This window comes from Dendronephthya gigantea, unplaced genomic scaffold, assembly GCF_004324835.1.
Source record: "Dendronephthya gigantea isolate DGI-Jeju-01 unplaced genomic scaffold, DenGig_1.0 000073F, whole genome shotgun sequence".
NCBI lineage: Eukaryota > Metazoa > Cnidaria > Anthozoa > Malacalcyonacea > Nephtheidae > Dendronephthya > Dendronephthya gigantea.
The window spans coordinates 988,846-1,007,353 of NW_021163083.1; the positions used below are offsets into that span (position 1 = coordinate 988,846).

At 36.2% G+C, this 18,508-nt stretch overlaps 1 protein-coding gene across 1 annotated transcript; it reads right to left on the reverse strand.

Annotated features, from left to right (window-relative positions):
• Positions 1 to 93: 93 nt before the first annotated feature.
• LOC114531509 (serine/threonine-protein kinase MRCK alpha-like) lies at positions 94 to 17,805 on the reverse strand. Its single transcript, XM_028553114.1, has 55 exons — positions 17,250 to 17,805; positions 17,037 to 17,128; positions 16,852 to 16,935; positions 15,448 to 15,543; positions 15,196 to 15,344; positions 14,873 to 14,966; positions 14,594 to 14,650; positions 14,351 to 14,494; positions 13,973 to 14,034; positions 13,799 to 13,899; positions 13,559 to 13,641; positions 13,249 to 13,328; positions 13,088 to 13,161; positions 12,819 to 13,013; positions 12,646 to 12,729; positions 12,398 to 12,471; positions 12,147 to 12,321; positions 11,983 to 12,050; positions 11,797 to 11,907; positions 11,588 to 11,661; positions 10,990 to 11,074; positions 9,616 to 9,672; positions 9,492 to 9,535; positions 9,289 to 9,394; positions 8,975 to 9,099; positions 8,759 to 8,870; positions 8,543 to 8,632; positions 8,408 to 8,469; positions 8,223 to 8,326; positions 8,067 to 8,143; positions 7,896 to 7,970; positions 7,686 to 7,727; positions 7,509 to 7,614; positions 7,342 to 7,413; positions 7,050 to 7,257; positions 6,882 to 6,963; positions 6,488 to 6,631; positions 6,191 to 6,329; positions 5,931 to 6,011; positions 5,772 to 5,855; positions 5,540 to 5,664; positions 5,336 to 5,447; positions 5,116 to 5,226; positions 4,807 to 4,887; positions 4,627 to 4,724; positions 4,466 to 4,556; positions 4,251 to 4,329; positions 4,030 to 4,174; positions 3,923 to 3,959; positions 3,483 to 3,618; positions 3,145 to 3,238; positions 1,333 to 1,381; positions 1,117 to 1,186; positions 1,007 to 1,044; positions 94 to 867 (listed from the first exon to the last, which is right to left on the reverse strand). The coding sequence occupies exons 1-54, from the start codon at positions 17,431 to 17,433 to the stop codon at positions 1,026 to 1,028; spliced, it is 5,223 nt and encodes a 1,740-aa protein (XP_028408915.1). The 5' UTR covers positions 17,434 to 17,805; the 3' UTR covers positions 94 to 867; positions 1,007 to 1,025.
• Positions 17,806 to 18,508: the final 703 nt, after the last annotated feature.

An 18,508-nucleotide genomic window follows, 5' to 3' on the forward strand; every position in this document is an offset into this window, starting at 1 on the left:
TTTTTTTCATTAAATTACAATTTTAGCTTAAGATATATTAAAACTCATATATGAAAATTCGAGTTAAAAATTTTATATTAGCTTGCAGTAGATTTAACGAGTTTTAAAATGCTTGATCAAAGCTAAGTGCAGAATGTGTTAATTAGTGCAAAGAGATTACTACGCGATTACAGCGAGGACATATCACTAATATTCTTATGTTTCTAGACGCTTCTAGACCTCATGGTTACTGACTATTTACGGACAAAATGGCGCCGTTTAATAAATCTGTTGACAGTTAGGGAGATTCTCATTACATATAACTTTACCATCTGCGTTAAAATACGTAAACAACAACTCATTCATAGGCGAGATTCTTGCGATGATTTACAAATTTCTGCTTCAAAGCATATGCCTGATCACAAATTAACAACTGTATATAAGAAATTTACTTGTTTTGCAGAAACTTTATTTGAAATATTTTTTTTCGAAGTGACTTGTTAATGCATGCTTTAAATGTTCCCATGAAATTACCACAACCCAACCACACCCAACAGCCCACACGCCTGTCTTTCACCACTACAGTAGATTCTATTTAGCTCAGTGATGGCAAACCTGAGGTCCTATAAATTTCTTCTTAATTTACAGTGACTTCGTTTGATATTCGTTCAGTCACAGAGAAACTGTCTTTAGCAATAATAATAATAATAATAATACAAATTATAAAATTATCCTGTATAAAAATATATATATATATATAACTACATTCTGATTATACTTGTTAGTCGCGGCATTAGGGTACTTATCACTCTCCGATGAAAATTCTTTGTCATATGAAGATGGCCCTTGCTCAGGTCTTGGCGAAATATCTCGTATGATTTTGGGATACTTAGAAAAAAACAATAAATTATGATGTGTAGAACAACTTTGAGGTTCTGTTCATATAAAAGACGACTAAAGATAGGGAAGGCATTTTTCGGGAAAAAAACTGTATTACACGTAACAGATAATTTACATGCATGCTTACCTCTTTCTGGTCTATGTTATCAAAGGTGGACTTCCGAGCTGAAAATGCACAAATTATAGAGTGTAAATTTCACCAGAAACCTTACAAATTGTTTATCATGCTAACCGTACCTTTCTGGTGAAGATGGGTGCCCTGTGCTGGAGGTTTCCTGCAATTCGTTGGGCATTAAATTTATCGAATCTGAATGAAAAGAAATTGTAGATTATTATAAAGTTACTGAGAGGTTTAACTAGAACCCTTTAACAGATCAAAGGCATCCAGTATATACATATAGAACTGTTCACCTGCTTTACAACAATTATTTTACAAAGATATGCGGAACTTACCAAAAGCAGTTAGCGGTTGTGAACCATCTTGCAAGAGAATACTAGGTGCCTAAGAAAAAATAGTTAAAAGATCAGTTTCCTTGTCGAACTTGGTTCAAAATATTCCAGCCAGAAATGATTCAATCTTGGGGTGACTAACAATTCCCAACGCAAATTGCGATTACACGCGTGAAACTATTCAGCTAAGCAACATAAGCCTGATTCGAACATCGACCTTTTCTGGAAGTGATAATAGTAGGAGAATTTCAGTCAAAAGTATAAACATCAACGATGGTACTCTTGGAAACTAACCTCACTGAATGACTGAATGAAATAACAGGGTGTACACTAAATTTTAATGACTGCAGTGATCCAATCTTATTTTATTAGCTCAGTGTTTACTATGGTGTTTACCCTAGACTCTGGAGGCTGATCGAATATTCTTCTGGCAATCTTGGGCAAAGGGAAGTTAGTTTTTCGATATTTAGTCAGTGCATAAAGCATAAAGCGGACAAAAAAACTAATCTTTAATCAGGACGCAGTTGGTTTGTCCTGCCCAAGTTTTTGCAGAAGAATGATTCATCTCTGGTCGAGTTATTGTGTCGAGAATCACTGACTTTGCCCTCGGTCAACAAACATTAAAAATTCATTATGTTCACTGAATTTTAAACACAGTCAAGTGCCTCAAGGAGAGAGAGAACGAAGTTGTGTTTACGTCATTCGTTTTTTTAAATTTGTCCACTTTTAACACAACTTATGTTTTCTATTTTGTGGTCTGTTTTAATATATTTAAAACTGTTTTAAGTACTCTAATTCATGTTATTATTAATCGATATTTGTGTTAGTTGTGTAGTTTGTAAATAATCCACTCAAATATTGGCGCACATCCTTACATCCGCCTTAAAAAAACACGAAGTATACCTCATTCTTTTCAAAGGAAAATTAGATGATATTGAACCTCACAAAGTTGGCACGAAATTTTTGTAATTCTCATCCGTACATTGTTTGTAAACCAATCTCAAGGGTTAAAAAAAACAGGAGATTTTGAAATGTCGAATGAAAAAATTATGTACACTTGCAAACAAAATCTTTGTATTTAATATATTAAAACGTCACGTGAGGTGCTCTTGAAGACCACGTTTTAGGGAGTCTGTAAACAGATGCGCATATCGAGTGGCATTAAATAAAGTTGACAAGATTTTTAAAATTTATTTTAACATTACACGTTTCAATATCTCTTAAAAATATTTAAATCTCGTTCCAAATTTAGCTAACTATATCGTAATACGCATATAATTCAGGAGTTCAATTCAATTTAATGTCTTTATTTAGCACTATCCCTATAATGACCATTCATTTTTTACCACTTGATAAATTGTCGGCTATCAAAGGATTTATTACTTACGAATCACAGGGATATCATCGAAGTATCCCGGGAAACGAATTTAATAGGATAGCGAGTTTTAAATTTAAAAAAATAGATGATGTTCTATATAAAACACTTTTGTGTTTTGTGCTTTGATTGACAATACAGGTATATTATATACAAACACATCTTGATTGGATAATAGTATATTTTCGACGATAGTAAATGCAGAATTTTAATTTTACTGGACAGGTCAGTTACAGGGATGTTTGTTTAAGGTTAGTGCTTTTTAATCGCCCAACAATTTGTTTTATTTGTACCCAGACATAAAATAATGTTTAAGAGAATTTACACAAAACACTTGCTGTATTTTATATCTACACTAATTTTCCTCTCTCTCATTCACCGCATTGATGATGTGAAAAACCAGGTTGTTGTGTCATGACCTTCTAGTTGTCGTCATCTACCTTAGAAAAATATTTCTCCAAGTCCCCTGACAGACGATTGCTTCGAGTTTCTTCACTTGATGTTGATGATGGCGACCGACTCCCTCCTTCAATGCTGAAGAATGAAATTTTAACATAAGATTAATCCAATTGCTTTTGGTCAGTCAAAAAAATGTCTACTACACATCTGCCTTCCCTTCATCCATCAGTAAGCCTACTTGTCTTCATTCTCCTGCACATAAATCTACAAACCTGCTTGCCTTCATCCCCTCCCCTCCCCTCTCTTTACGCCTGCATATATACAAAAGTGCCTGCCTTTATGCCTGCAAATGCATACACCCGGGGCATACAAGGCTCACCTTACTCCATCAGAGGAGGACTTTCCGTTAACGAAAGGTGGCGAAGGCGCGGCGCTCATTGGTCGTGGAACAGCACTGGTTGGTCGTTTTGATCTGATAGGACCAACAGCTGTATAGCTACGGCTCATGTTACCATCTGAAAAAAGAACGACTCATTATTATCCTATCCAGAACGGAGAAATTGTTGAATGATTCACGAAACTTTTGCCCTTTGATTTTCAGTATTTTAATAGTTAAAGAAATCTTTGAATCCAGTGTTACTACACGAAAAACCAACTGCATATGTCGGGTGACTCTATGAATTTTTAACTGTTCTTCCCAAAAGTCCAAGTAAGGATAATTCTTATTCAACAAGCTAAACTCTAGATCAGATACCTCCATCATGGACAGGACAGGAGAACTCCAGGGGAATTTATTATAACAAAATAATTTATTCATACCATGAAGAAGCTCTTCTTCCTCGACTCTTTGAGGTCTCTGCGGGAGAAAATGCATCGATATTAAATGCGAATATTCATGAAAATAGAGAAAGTAAAGGAAGACATACCACAGACATATCTTTTAACACAGGAATGCCGTCACCTGGCCCCATATGAGACACATGGTTGAAATTAGTTGGAAGAGAAATTAATCTTTGTTTTGTTTCGCTGTCAAGATCTTGGAATCCTAACTCTCTTGTCTTGAATGACCATCTGAAACAAATTATAGAAATACAGAAATTTAATCGAGTTTGCACTACAAGTAGGGCATTCACGAATGAGAACCTACTTCTTCTTGCTTTTCATCTTAAGGACAGCAGCAATGGCTTTCTTGCCCTTTGTAGGATCAGGGATGATCAGTTCCTCCTCTGTAAGTAAACAACAAATTCATCATCATATAAATATTTTTCTATTGCCAAATTGGAGCTATATTCAAGTAACGCATTATGATATCGTAGTTAGGTTGTATAACTGCAGTTCCAATGATAATATTTTAACCCATACCTTGCATTAGTTTATTTCTTAAGAATAACAAGCTGGGTATTTCATTAGCTGTTGAAAGACACAGAGAACCATCGCTGACCAGGGAGATACACTAAACATAAAAAATGATGTTTAAGTAAAAATATAAACGATACAACCAAGGAAGGGATTGTATTCTCTACCTTTTTGATTGGAATGGTTTGAATCCACTTGGCAGTGTTTGCCTCAAATACATCAATACCTCGATCACTGAATGATATAATAAACGGATAGCAAAAGGCTGAAAAACAAAGGGATTTGATTTATCAGAAAAGGCGATGTTGTCCAATTTTCTTCTTTAAGTCCACACTTGCATATCCTACCGACACTGACGGGAGGTGATGGCCACATGAGCTCTTCCATTTTCGTTTTCCGTCCCAAATTATCAACAAAGACTCCAACCTCTGTGAAGAAACATTTCAGTTATCAATTTTCTATACCATACCGTCTATACCATACCCCATACCATATCATACCCCATACCATATCATACCCCATACAATACGATACCCCATACCATACCGTCTATACCATACCCAATACCATATCATATACGCCATACCATACTCCATACCATACCCCATACCATACTCCATACCATACCCCATACCATATCTTATCTATACACTCACCATCAAAGCAGAGCAGGTACTCCTTATCTGGTATAATCTCAACAGCTAATAATGCGTCCATTTGGTTGGAAACCACGTAAGACAACAAAGGATCTTCAGAGCTCACAAGTTCTGAGAGTGAAAATACAATATTTGCTGTTATAACCTGGTTCCGGCTGTAATTTATAGACAGAAACAAGGAACTCAGGATGGCAAAGAAGTTCGTCATAATGATACTTACTAAGAGGTTCTCCTCCTTGCAAACTGTGCACCACAAATCCAGAAACATAACCAACGAACAAACGACCACTGTAGAGTCCCAACCATTGACAGTTCACGGACAGTACTAGTTGCTAAATGATACAAAAAAAAATATTACACACTGCACCCTCTTCTGACAACTACTGCAAGTCCAGAGGTTTACCAGTTGTAAACAATCAGTTACCTTGATCTTAGTGTGTCTGTTTTTGTTACTATGCAATTCATACACGTACACATGACGTTTCACAGACACACAGAGGCAGCTCGACTTTCCATCATTGATATATCCGGTGGCAAACAGGGAGCAGCCTTAAAAAAATATTTCAAACATAGATCAAAGCAAGATAAGGCGTATTAAAATACGGCAAAGTATAAGACAAACTTGATAACTTGCTATACTTGATGTAGCACACTACCTTTCGTTTCAACGATTTTTACAGGTTCAGTATCATGACCATCCAGTGAAGATAATGGGTACAGACGTACTTGTTTGTTCTTGCCTGGAAAGTGGGACAGGAGGTTAATTTTTATCGTATTAAATGATTTAATATTTATATGAAAATTTAGTAACTTACTTGATAGGACGATCAGCAGCTTCTCTTCCGGAAGCATTTCGACTTGGGTGACTTTCTTTGCATCACCAATACGTATGCACGCTAGAAAAATGAATAAATAAACATTAATTTGTTTGTCGTATTTATCAACAGCTGCTCTTCCGCGATCTAATGTAGTCCCCATTCCCAAACCAGTGTACAGTAATTAGAGTTCCAACTACAAAACCTCTTGAAACTCGGCTGTTTTTACAGTAGCAATGAGACGTGAGAAAAAATCTTACATTCTTTCATCAGTTCCAAGAGGAAGAGGCCATCCTCAGTTCCTACGACGATTCTATCCGTGTCGATAATCGTCGCACACAACGCCATTTTAACGATGTGAAGGGATGCATCGCAAACTTCTTTGGCTTGGAAAATTTGCTGAAAGGAAAGGACGTGCCATACAGTGTGACTACGGTATCACCGTGATGGATATTAGCACTGGCTGACTGGCATAAAATATTCTTTTAAGATGTGTATGGATATTTACTCTGGCTTTAAAAAACAAACACAGTCATCTTTATGCAATGTAAACTTACAGTTTTTGAGGTGTCTTGGCTTTCAGTCAACATTTTGTGAAGATGTTGAAGAGCGTTGACCCATTTGTTCTTTTCTGTCTCACTGTCAGTTAAAACTAACTGAGTCAAAGTTGTTCCAGGGGGCGATGTTTGACAACAGGTTAACTAAACAAAATCCAGCATAAGGCCATTGATTGTAGCTCATGTTCTAAACGGGAGTGGGGGGGGGGGGGGCTGATCTCTCACTTTACACGCAGGATTGGTTATTAGACCTAAATCGATCTTAATAATCCGCCGGTACATTTATCTTCAAAAATATCTTACCAGTTGAAGATGAACGAAATATTAGAAAATTTGGATTTTTAAGATGAAATTATTGATGATGCTCCTGGAGAAAATCTAGTTGTTTACTTACTCTGAAGATACAAGGGATCTCTTTCTTGTGCGCATGTATCACATCAGAAGCAAGGACACTGCAGACGGAGAAGTCTTCATCTCTGTGAAAAAAAGACTAGTAAGAAAAACTATTCATATAGTAAGAATTTTATAGAAAGAAAAACGTTCAATATGATCTCTTTTGTACCTCATATCAAGGACAAGGCTGGCTGATTGCGATATCTGGGTTTGACGATCACCGATAGCATCAAACAGGAAGAGTTTAAAATCACAGACAACGGCAAACTGACGATGCCAGCCTTTCTTGATTCCACCTGGTTTAGGAACCTTCACATAACCTTCATAGGCCGTACCAGTTCCCCGTTGAGGATCAATACCGAGTGGGCGACGATTGACTGTAAACACACACGATCATTGAGATATGCAGTTAGCTTACAGTGGATTGTTTGATGAGAGAAAATTCAAGTTAAATTTGCTACCTTGTTCTGCAGGAATTGGACAAACAGGTGGAGCTTTATCCATACAAGTCACATGGCATGAAAAATTACATACTGAAAAACATTATATATTATTTCGTTATTGCCATCATTCATGTATATATAGTATGTTTGAAAACTAGATTTTGATAATTCCAAGACAACTGTACCTTCACAGACCGAGCCTTGTCGCCTTAATCCGATCATAAGTGACGTACACTGTTGGCATTTCGTGGGTGAGGTAAACGTCTTTACACCAAACTTATGTGCTCGAGGCTACAAAAAAGGTTGAAATCAATTACAGAAATGCTATTAGACTGAAGTATTTGCTTCAAGACATTTAATACCTTAGGATGAGCCAGAGCGCTTGATTCAGTGCTAGCATTAGGCTATATAAGGAATAAAACCAAACAAAAATTTCAGTATAAACGTGATCAACAATACTGACAGTTTTTGTCAGGTTCGACTGCTTAAAGCAACGACATCTTTCACAGTTGAGGCGAGCCTCCAAATGAGCAAGCCTTGATTGTTCTTGTTATGATAATAATGGTGTTTACCTGAGGTGATCCTGGAGAAGATGGAGTCAACTCCAAACTTGATCGTTCCTCAAGAGTTGGATGGTGTTCGGAAGTCTGAAGAAATAAAAAACAAATATTTCAAGGTTTGACAGGGCTCGTATGAATATTCTTACATAGGACCTTCCTTCCCAAGACTTGTCATGAACCAACCTCGGAGGACATAACTACAGTATCCGTCTCTTTGTTGAGCAGAGTCATGAATGGAAACTGGTCGCGATATTTTGAATCTACAAGAAACAGTAAAACAGTTTGTTTCGTATCTAATGATAGTCAGCATACAACAAGGAGCCAAATAACAATGTTTACCTTCTTTCTGGAAACCTTGAGTCTTAATTTGTTCGTTTTCTGTCCGGAGTTTTCTTAATTCCTCTCTCATCGTGTTATTCTGTGCCTCACTTTCACTCAGTTTCCTACAGTTATCCAGGAAATAAAATAACGATAAGTGTCAAATAATTCACTGAGGGTTTAGATTGTTTGATTTGAAAACATACTTCTCCGTCATGGCTCCGTTCGCCTTAATTCTGTTTAGTTCATCAGCAAGATTTTGTTTTGCCTAGAAATCATTTAAACATTCGTCTTAACGCTGTTGTATGAAGAGAATGATCAAGGTAGAATTTAGTAGGTACCTCAAGTTCCTTCTTCAGTGTTGCTTGCAAGGCGAGGAGTTCTTGTTTATTCATCTTATGAGATCTTCTCGCTTGCCAATCTTTATCACCCTATGTAATACAAGGTGATAGGTTAGGGTACTAGTAGGGTTCAGTTATAGTGTGGTGTGGTATTGTATGAAATATTGTGGTGTGGTGCATCGTGACGAGAGTATTGGTAAACTCTGGTAAACCAACCTTTCCAAGAGTACCATAACCAGATGTTGAAGGTTTAAGTGCCTCTAGTTCCTCAGTCATTTTGGTTGCCAATGCTTGAAGATACCCACGTGCTTCCTTTTCATCACTCACCCTGCAAATATGACGTCATGTATTAGCAATGGTATGACATCATGCTAAGATTTACCAGCAACATTTCTAATATACATTTACAGAGAGAATAATGAACTACCGTACCATTGGATGATCTCAGCGATCTGTGCCTCCCAGTGTGCAACCTGGTCATTCTTTTCCCTCATGTCTTTGAGTTCCTCATCATTACGACGCTGAGAAATCTGGGCTTTGTTCAGCTTTTCTGTCACCTGCAAACGATGAAGAAAACCACAACATTCAAAACTCAGTGGTCAAAGGCAAGGCTGATCGGGAGACCATATCTGTCATTTGTTCCCTTATTTGTCATGCTAAAAGCTTTGTTATGGGATGGCACAAGTGCAATGAATGAAAACACAAGTCATCAACTCATGCTTCTATAATTTAAACCTTTTATTCACCTTTTCTACTTCAAGTTGCAGTTTTCTATTTTCCTCATTCAGTAAACTACGATCTCGCTCAAATCGTCGTTGCATATCACTGATGACATCTTGCTGCTCACTTATACTATGAAAGCAAACATGAATAATTAGAAATATGCACTAAAACGTATGCAAGAATAATGGTGAAATCACCAAACCACAACCACACACCATGCACATACCTGTCCTTCTTCGCCTGATTAGCTTTACTTGTTAATGCAGATATCTGTCCAAGGAATTCATTGATGAGTAAAACGATCAAAATAAAGCTGTAATCATAGCTGTGCTAAATTCTACGAAACTTACTTGACTTTCCAATTTCTTCGAAGCACTTTCTTGATCATGTAACTTCTCTTTGAGCTCCTGAAGAAAACAACATTTGTAAGTTGTAACAACAGTCACAGAACACTCTCTGTAATTTTTGTCCTTTATTTAATACAAATATGTTCTTAAACACAATGCCACGTAGAGAAACAATGATATCACCAAACACGCTAATTCGTCTGCCAAAATTTGTCCGATCACTTAGAGAACACACGCTATAGATCTATCTTTAGTTATGCCACACGACGTTTTTACACAAGTGCTAATAGCGTCTTAATTAGCAGGCAATCACTCAACTACTTTGGATAAACACTCTGATAGCGAGACGACTTAATGACGTGCCGGGACCTCAACGGAAAACCGCAAAAACCAACATTCATGAAGCAAAGATTTCACACGCCAGCAAATGAAATAGGAATTGTGAGACAATATAAAGTCATTTATTGCAACGAGTTGCGACATGTATGTGTGAAATTTGTGGAATGCTCTTTACTATGAATTCTTTCCGTATGCATGTATAAGAAAGTAAACTACAACATTTCTAAACATTTTTCTCCTCCGTGGTCAACGAGTGAGTATTCGTTATGTTGATTTGAGTCTTCGTTCATACGTGAAGGGTGGAATTTAGGCCTGTGATAGATTCAGATACCCCAGTTCAGATGTTCACACGGTGAAAACGGATAAAATTTGGCTGGTTGTACGTGTTTACACAAGAAAACGGGAGGAATCGGAGGAATGCAAACACAGTCCTGAGTTCGTCCAGTCCCGTGTGAACGAAGTCTAAATATCCATGTATTTAAGAGCAATCGAGTACTTATTGCTTTAAAAAAATAAACCTAAGTTCACTTCGAGTAAAGTTTATTCAAGTTAGTCTTAAACAAACACGGGAATGATATCTTAATGTCACTATGCAATGACTAAACAGATTTCTATATTTCGAGTAAATATTCAACTTTGTTTCCGTAAGATCAATATCGTTAAAAGAAGTGAAGGAGCACTGCTTATATATATTGGAATTTATTATACAACATTTAAACAATAAATGTTCTGAGATTAATATATTTACGTAATCCTTAAACAAACTTGAATTCAGTGTAAAATAAAAAGAGGATTACTTGGGGATTTTAAGAAATGAACAACCATTGTCAATTTGTCATAACTTTTCTGTTATATACTTTCCTAAGTCAAACTCAATCTGTTTTATTTATATTCAGAGTGGACAGCTCTGCAAGTTCTTAACCATTCTTAAAGGAGGTCTGGTGAGGGTCATCAGGAATTACATCAATGTAAAACATGAACACTTGATAAAGCCCCCCTTGGACACACGCGGGAATGTGTCTACAATGAAGCACATACCTTTACTTCAGACATGTGTTGTTTCTTCTGTTGGGAACTGATTTCTTCATGATCAATCTTCTCTTTTTCCAACGACGCCTTGAGTCTGAAACGAGAGCCATCAATACAAGTCAACTCAATCCTACAAATCATTTATTTCCGAAAGATTGGCCGGTTTTCTTTTGTATTTCGATATAGACGCTTGTTAATCACTGGATATTCAGCGCCGCGTTAATTGTCTTAATAAAGAAGGGATTAGGAAAAACAACAAACGACGGTCATAAATTGATTTTTTTAAATCAATATACGAAATACTGTTAACATGGCAACATCATAGTCCATAAAGAAACAGTCTGAAATCTCAGCAAATATTAGAAGTCTATGATGGGAGCTGAGATTGAACAGCAAAGATGATGATCAGAGTACTTGATCGTGGTTTGAGTTTGACGAGAAAAAAAAAGTGAGATAAAACAAAGATTTGGTCAAGTTTGTTTGATTTTCCGAAGCTTATAAAGTGATGTTTCATCTTTATAATTATATCAAGTAGTTCTGCTGGTCGATATCTTAACTAGAACAGACAAGGTATTGAAGATGTGTTTTAAGAAAAGATAGATCATACTTGGTAATTTCCTGCTGCTGTTGTTCAGCATTTGTATCAAAACTTGTAAGTTTTCCAATCGTTCGTTGTTTCTTCTGGAATAAAGAGTAAAACAAGTTACAGGTAATTCTTAAGTTCATAATCCTCAGCCAGCACCAGGGTTGCAACTCTTGACAGCAGCAGCAGCATAACCTGAGCTAGGTTGAGGTGTTTTTTTGAGGTGTTTTTACCTTGAGTATATCAATCTCCTCCTCGAGTTGTTTGGAGTATTGCTCGCTACGTGATCTCAGTTTTTTCTCTTTACTAACTTCCGCCGTTAACTCGTCAATTTGACTGTTCATCTACACGGAATAGAACAATTTCAATAAAAGTCTGGTGTTTTCCAATATATGTAAGTAGTGGTGTTATCAACCTACCTCTTTCTTCTTCTTATCAACAACTCTCATTTCTGTCTTCATACTCTCCACCTTTTCCAAAGCACTCTCTGAAAAAGACGATTTTTGATGAGCTGGGAATGTTGCCACAGGACTCGTTTGTTTTCTCACTTGTCGTGTTTTTTGCTAGTCAATTATTAACAAACCTAGTTCTTCCTCTTTCTCTCGTTGATTTCTCATCAACTTCGTTTTCTGAGATCTTATTTCTGCCAGTTTATCGTTCAAATCACTGAACTCAGCCATTGCCAGCTTACGTTGACTCTGGGCTTCCTTTAGTTCCTTCGACAATGCAGTATTGCGTTCCTTTGACTCCGCAAGATCCTATAGTTTAATGTTGGTTGGAATGAAGGTGTTTATTTTCACATTCTTTAAAACTCCACAAATAACTTTAACCCACCTTTTCCAAAATTACTTTTTCCTCCTTCGAAGCTTTTTTGTCCTTTTCAGCTGATCTGAGCTTCCACTTCATATCTTTCAAAGAGAAAAGAAATTATAAGATGCGAAAGCAACAACGGACCCTTGAAGTGGTAACATCGTCACGATGTATGTCCCAGTTAAAATGTCGTGTTTTCTCATAACTATAATGTGTCATTCTTATGCTAACAGTCTGTGCATTAGACATACTTTCCCAGTGTATAAAATTACCTTCGGATGAACTTTCCGCTGTCTTTTTGTCACTCAAAATCTCTTCAAGTTCCTTTTCTTTATGTTTTAACTTCACCTCAATTTCTAACCAGAAAAAAACGAAATATGAATAACCCTAAGTCCGCCGACATCCAATGTCATGAAGGCAACGCAAATTCCAAACCATTTCTTACCATTATTCTTCCTCTTCAAAGCAGAAATCTCTTCGTTCAAACTTCCACTGTCCGAACTTCTACTGCCAGATTTAGTATCAATCGATTGTTCTTGTAAAACTTTCGTTGATTCTTGCAACTTCCAACTTAATTCAGATTTCTCTCTTTCGAGTTTCTTAATTCGTCTCTCAAAGGCCTCCACAGATACGCTGCTTACTGTGAATTTGAAATAAACAACAAAATGTATATTTGAACTTCCAGAGACTATAAGGAAACGGAGTCTCTCGTACCTTCGTTAGAAGACTGCTGTGTTCCATTAGAGAATTGGTTTTTCCTGTTCTTCAGAGCCAGATCAGAGAGTATGCTATCCACAAGAATTGTTCAAAGTTAGCTACGCTATTTGTCGACGTTTTGAGAGACTGACTTACAATCAAAGAATGACATTCAATACCTGTCTTTGGTGAAAGTGAATCCAACAAAAGGAAGATGATGACCAGTGAACGACGAGACTGACTTTGGTTGGGTGGAAGTCTTGGGTGAAAATCAACACGAGATTGTTACAAGAGAGAGTAATTCTTAGTTTACAGTATCGGCCAAATATAACGGAAACATTATCCCGTGAAAAGCAACTGCATTATTTTGATAGTTAGAAATGGAATCTAATAATTGTCTTATCAGAGAGCATCATACAGATTACGCGATTAAATTTGATGTAGCGAGGTCTGAGATGCGGAAGACCGCCAAATTATCGAATAACTTACATTTGCTTTGGATGCTTCAATATCGACATCAAAATTTGATGTATCAGTTGCGCTGCTAACCTCTGGCGTATATGGTGGATCACCTGGAACAATCACCATAAAATGTTAAGAATAACCTCACATAATATCACCTTGTTTGAACTAGGCACATTTCAAGAGCTACCAGGGAAATCCCCTAATTATTCCTCGGACATTTGAGAAAAGAATTCTGAGAGGTTTGGTCAATTTTGAGTAACCTACATTCAGCTAGGTTTTCCCAATCAATTCCTTTGAAAAATGGGTGATCTTTGAAATCTGCAATACCATGTTGGCCAAGTCTTTGTGCAGCGCGACATATCAACCTGAGGAGACGATCATTAAATCATCAAGTTTATTTTGCTATGATTAACTTGTGGATACAATGTATTTCTGTACCTTTGAATTAAATCTTTCGCATCTGTTGATACTTCAACATGTGATGGCCAATCATAGAAAGTCTGAAAATAAAACACATTAGGAATGAATTAGAGGTCTGCAGCTGACACTAGAGAGGTTCTACTATAAGCAGGTTTCTCCATTAGAGATATTTATATTGGAATATTAGGGAGGTTTCTCATCTAGGGAGTTGCCCTTATTAAAGAGTGTTCTCACTGTTCTGTATTAAAAGTGTCTGCATTCAAGAGACATCTATATTGGAGAGATGTCTGCATGAGGGAGATGTTTAGTTAGAGAAGAGTGTGTTTGTTTCAGAAAGATGTGCACCTAGAAAGGTTTTGCTATATTAATATATTTTTATTTCAAGAGTAACTTTACCTTATGATTCATGATTTTTCCATATGTTTCAACCAGAGACTCAGCATAAAATGGCGTTTCCCCAAACAGCATCTCATACATGCAGATACCAAGAGACCACCAATCACATTCCTTGCCATACTTTCCTTTACCATCCTCCATGGCCTAGAATAATGTAACAATTTAGCCTCATGTAACAATTTAATCCACTCAATATTAGATATATTACCTTTTTTATGTGTTTTAATAAATACAACTAATTACCTGAAGAATTTCTGGTGAAATATAATCTGGTGTACCAACAGCAACTGCTGATTGAACCTGAAGTTAAATAATAATAATTTAATACTTATTACGCGCAAATTTACATTCAAATATGATCAAATGCGCGTAATCCACAACCATCATGAATGAGCAGAAATAAGGACCAACATGCAAGTAGCACTCACAAGAAAATGAATGAAATATGACCACACTTATTGACAGTGTTTACCAATACTGGTAAAATTATTTTGTTGGTGGTTCAACTACAAATATACTCACAGTTCCATCTTTGCATAATTTTAAGCATGATCCAAAGTCTGCTAATCTCACATGACCAGTAACATCCAACAAAACATTGTCAGGTTTAACGTCCCTAAAACACAACATAGAAAATATTGTAAAAGAGAGGGAAGACTGGGAATATTATAATATGTTGAGTTGGTGTTTAGAACTTGCTGAGACCAACCTATGGCATCTTGCCTAGTACAACAACGCACTTTGAGATAATTACAAGGTTCTGGCTGTTCAAGAGATTAGTCTTGTGAGGATGATATAAGATGATGATGAAAAGGCAAGAGATTAAATAGGGTGGCATACAGTACCTGTGAACATATTCCATTTCATGCAAGGAGTTAATTGCTAGAATCATTTCAGCCAGGTAGAACTTTGCCATCTCCTCTGGTAAATGATCCTCAAATTTACTAAGGAGTGTTAATAGATCTCCACCGCTGTAGTAATCCATAACAAAATACTAAATAAAGCAAATTAAGTTTAATGTTTTAACTGAGTATTTTCATAAAAAAATTTTCGAATCTATTTTAGTGTATTGGTAATACTCTGTTCTTGATACATACAAGAAAACTGTCATCTTGAAAAGCATAGTGTAAATTAGTAATCCATTGATGGTCACCATAAACCAGAACATCTCGTTCCTCCTTGTAGCAGGCAGTCTAAATAAAACAAAATATGATTTTTTGAACTTGCAACTTGCCTAAATTTCTGAGACAAAGCAGTTTTCTAAAATATCTATGAATCTGCCCACACATTTTAACTACATAACAAATCAGGACTCATGAGAAATTATTTGGACTGCTGAATAAATGGTCTTTGCTTGCCGGTTCATTTGTGGTTTATTAATCCAATAAAGACTTACAATGCTCTTTTACAGAGAAGTAAAACTATCTGCCACTGAAATAGAGTATATAATATAGTATAAAGTTTATAAATCTTGGTGCATTGCCAGTTCATGAACTTAAAAAGAGATTCCAGCAGACGGTTTTATTACATTTACTAGAAAAACTATTGTTAGGGAATATTCCAGCTTTTTTTTCTATATTTAGCAATCTTTTGTATAGTTGCAAATATAAAAGAATAAGGCTTCTTTATTAGAACTATACATTTGAAAAGCACAACACAACTGCTGTTCTGTCTAGAGCAACTTGATACTTTTCAAGTAAATTGAAAATTAGAGCTAAGGCTTTGACAAAGATGTACTATAAGAAACATTTGCCAGAGGATATAAAAAGAAATTGATATTATAAAGCTATGCATGAATGATCAGCTGTTTCACTGTCAGACATCAAATAAAAAATGTTAACATTTATCATGGGTAAACAGAGTTACTTAAAATGTCCCTGCAGGTAGATTACCCCACAAATACCTGCCAGTATGTCTAATGGATGAAACCTGTGATACTTGTGGTGTACATAATATTTAATTTACCATTTTAGTGTCCAGTGAAAGATATTTAAATTGACATTACATGGGAATGTAATGTATCTGTAATGTTGCCCAATAATCTAACTATTGCATTATCAAATACTTTAAGTACCAAACGTTTTTTAACTATTGATGAAGGTGAGGTATAAAGATAGTTTGTGCTATTTAGAAGGAAAATGTATCCAATTATGACATTTTGAACTAGAAATGTGAATTCTAGAACTTGAAATTAGAACAGGGTGAAACGACGTGGTGAAATATGGTCATACGATATGCCAAATATGAGGAAAACTTATAATTGCCGTGTTTTAACAATGGTAAACAATAAAGTTAAAAGCAGCAGCAGTGTCTTATTGAAAGATCCGTTATCATACAAAACTATTGCCACTTTTAAAAAGAGCATCGTAGAACCGCCTGCTAGCGAAATAATAGGAAATAAATTGCATATTAACAAAAGGCGAAGTATGATGACAGCTCGTGTGATTAACATCACCAAATTGGAAGTTTTCATGTCAATATATTATTCCGGTTGAACCTACCTCTGCTCGTTTTAACATTTCCCATTTGTTCAGAGTCTTTAGGGCATAAACCTGACCAGTACTTCTCATTTTTACAACAGCAACCTAGAATTGTACAAAATTTCGTTATAAATTCCAGCGTATCTTACAGTCGTTCATGAACTTTTTTGAGACAATCGTGTTACAAAAACATTGCCATAACTTACTTCCCCAAACGCTCCTTTCCCGATAAGATTTAGCATTTCAAAGTCATCTCTGGAAAGTCTTAATTCTTTCACGCGTTTAGCAATAGGTTTCACTAAAACAGAAACAGAATTACTTAGTCTTTGAAGTATTTATAAATTCAAATCCTATCGATAAAACAAATTCCGAAGCGTCAATTAAATGCCTTCCCTCAGTGGAAACAAACAGTGCCTTACCCGTTTCAACAAATTCAGCTATATTTTTATCCCTGCGTAGGGATGAACTTGAACACTCATCGTACAAGACGAGGAATATATCCAATAGTGTTTCTGTACTTAAAGTTGTATCTTGCGCGCCCTCACTGAAAATTTTTTCCAAAGTTTTAAGACGGTCAGGCGGGTTCATGTCTGTATTAACCATTACTTCCGACGAACGAAATGACAGTACAAAATATTTATTCCTCAAAACTTTTCCCTCGCCAGTGTCACCGATACCGAAGAGCCATTTAGAAAGGTAGGAATATCATAACCAAAATCTGTAATTAGTCGGCGTCAGAAGGATGTATAATTTCGGTATATTTTCTAGAGACTCCCTGACAAAATATCATTCAATGTTAACACTTCGCCTGCCCATTTTCCATTGTGCAATATATTTACAACTTTGTATGAGTACCAATGAGCTTTAAAACACAAGAAAAACTGCTGCGATACAACAAAATACCACTGTTTTTCGCCGAACAAAAGTTTTAGTTTATTGGATATTTTCTGTTGTTTCTTCTCAAAACAGTCATGGCCGAAGTGACGCGCAAAGAACCATGGGCAATGCCCTTCCTTCCGATTTTACGTAATTAACATAATTTGCATCATTTGCATACCCGCAATATGCGCGAAGATTCTCTGAAACAAATAGAAATATTGCTCTGATGGAAATGATTACTTTCTTTAGATGGAATCGAAGAAGCTAAGAAGAGCGAATGGATTGACAAAAAATGGAGTGGAGAGTAGTTTCTTTTGTCGGGCAGTCATCTATCAACTGTTCAGATAAATGATCGGGTGACTCAATATTTGACTATAATAAAAGTTGTCATCAGTTTAAAAAATCACAAATCAAGTTCGCTCACATCGTTGCGAGGTTTCACTACTTTGGGCTTGCTTCTCTTATCTCTACACCAAGTCGTTTCCTTTTTATTATCACAAATGCACCTTCCCAAGACCAAACCAATTTAGGAGTTGGACCTTTCACCTTGCGTGGGTTATACAACAATGCAAGACTCCTCAAAAAACTAACAAGCCAATCAAACTTTGCGTAATACATCAGGCTTACTGGGTTTCACATCATTTTGAGAAAGATCTATTGAATATTGTTTGTACAGACGAGAGACTCTTTTATTATGAGAAAGATATATGATATGTTTTGTATGGACGTTTTTCACGGTATATTCCAAGGAAAAGTGAACGTACTCATATTTTTTCTTGGAAATGAAGCCGATGTCTGG

What these genes read in the sequence shown, in the direction of transcription:
- LOC114531509 (XM_028553114.1), bottom strand. Translation starts at nt 17,433, where the DNA reads ATGGTTAATACAGACATGAACCCGCCTGACCGTCTTAAAACTTTGGAA. An exon ending in TTGGGAAAACCTAGCTGAAT is followed by an intron (nt 13,642 to 13,798) that starts GTAGGTTACTCA and finishes TGATTGTTCCAG; the next exon opens with GTGATCCACCATATACGCCA. An exon ending in ATCGCTGAGATCATCCAATG is followed by an intron (nt 8,871 to 8,974) that starts GTACGGTAGTTC and finishes TCATATTTGCAG; the next exon opens with GGTGAGTGATGAAAAGGAAG.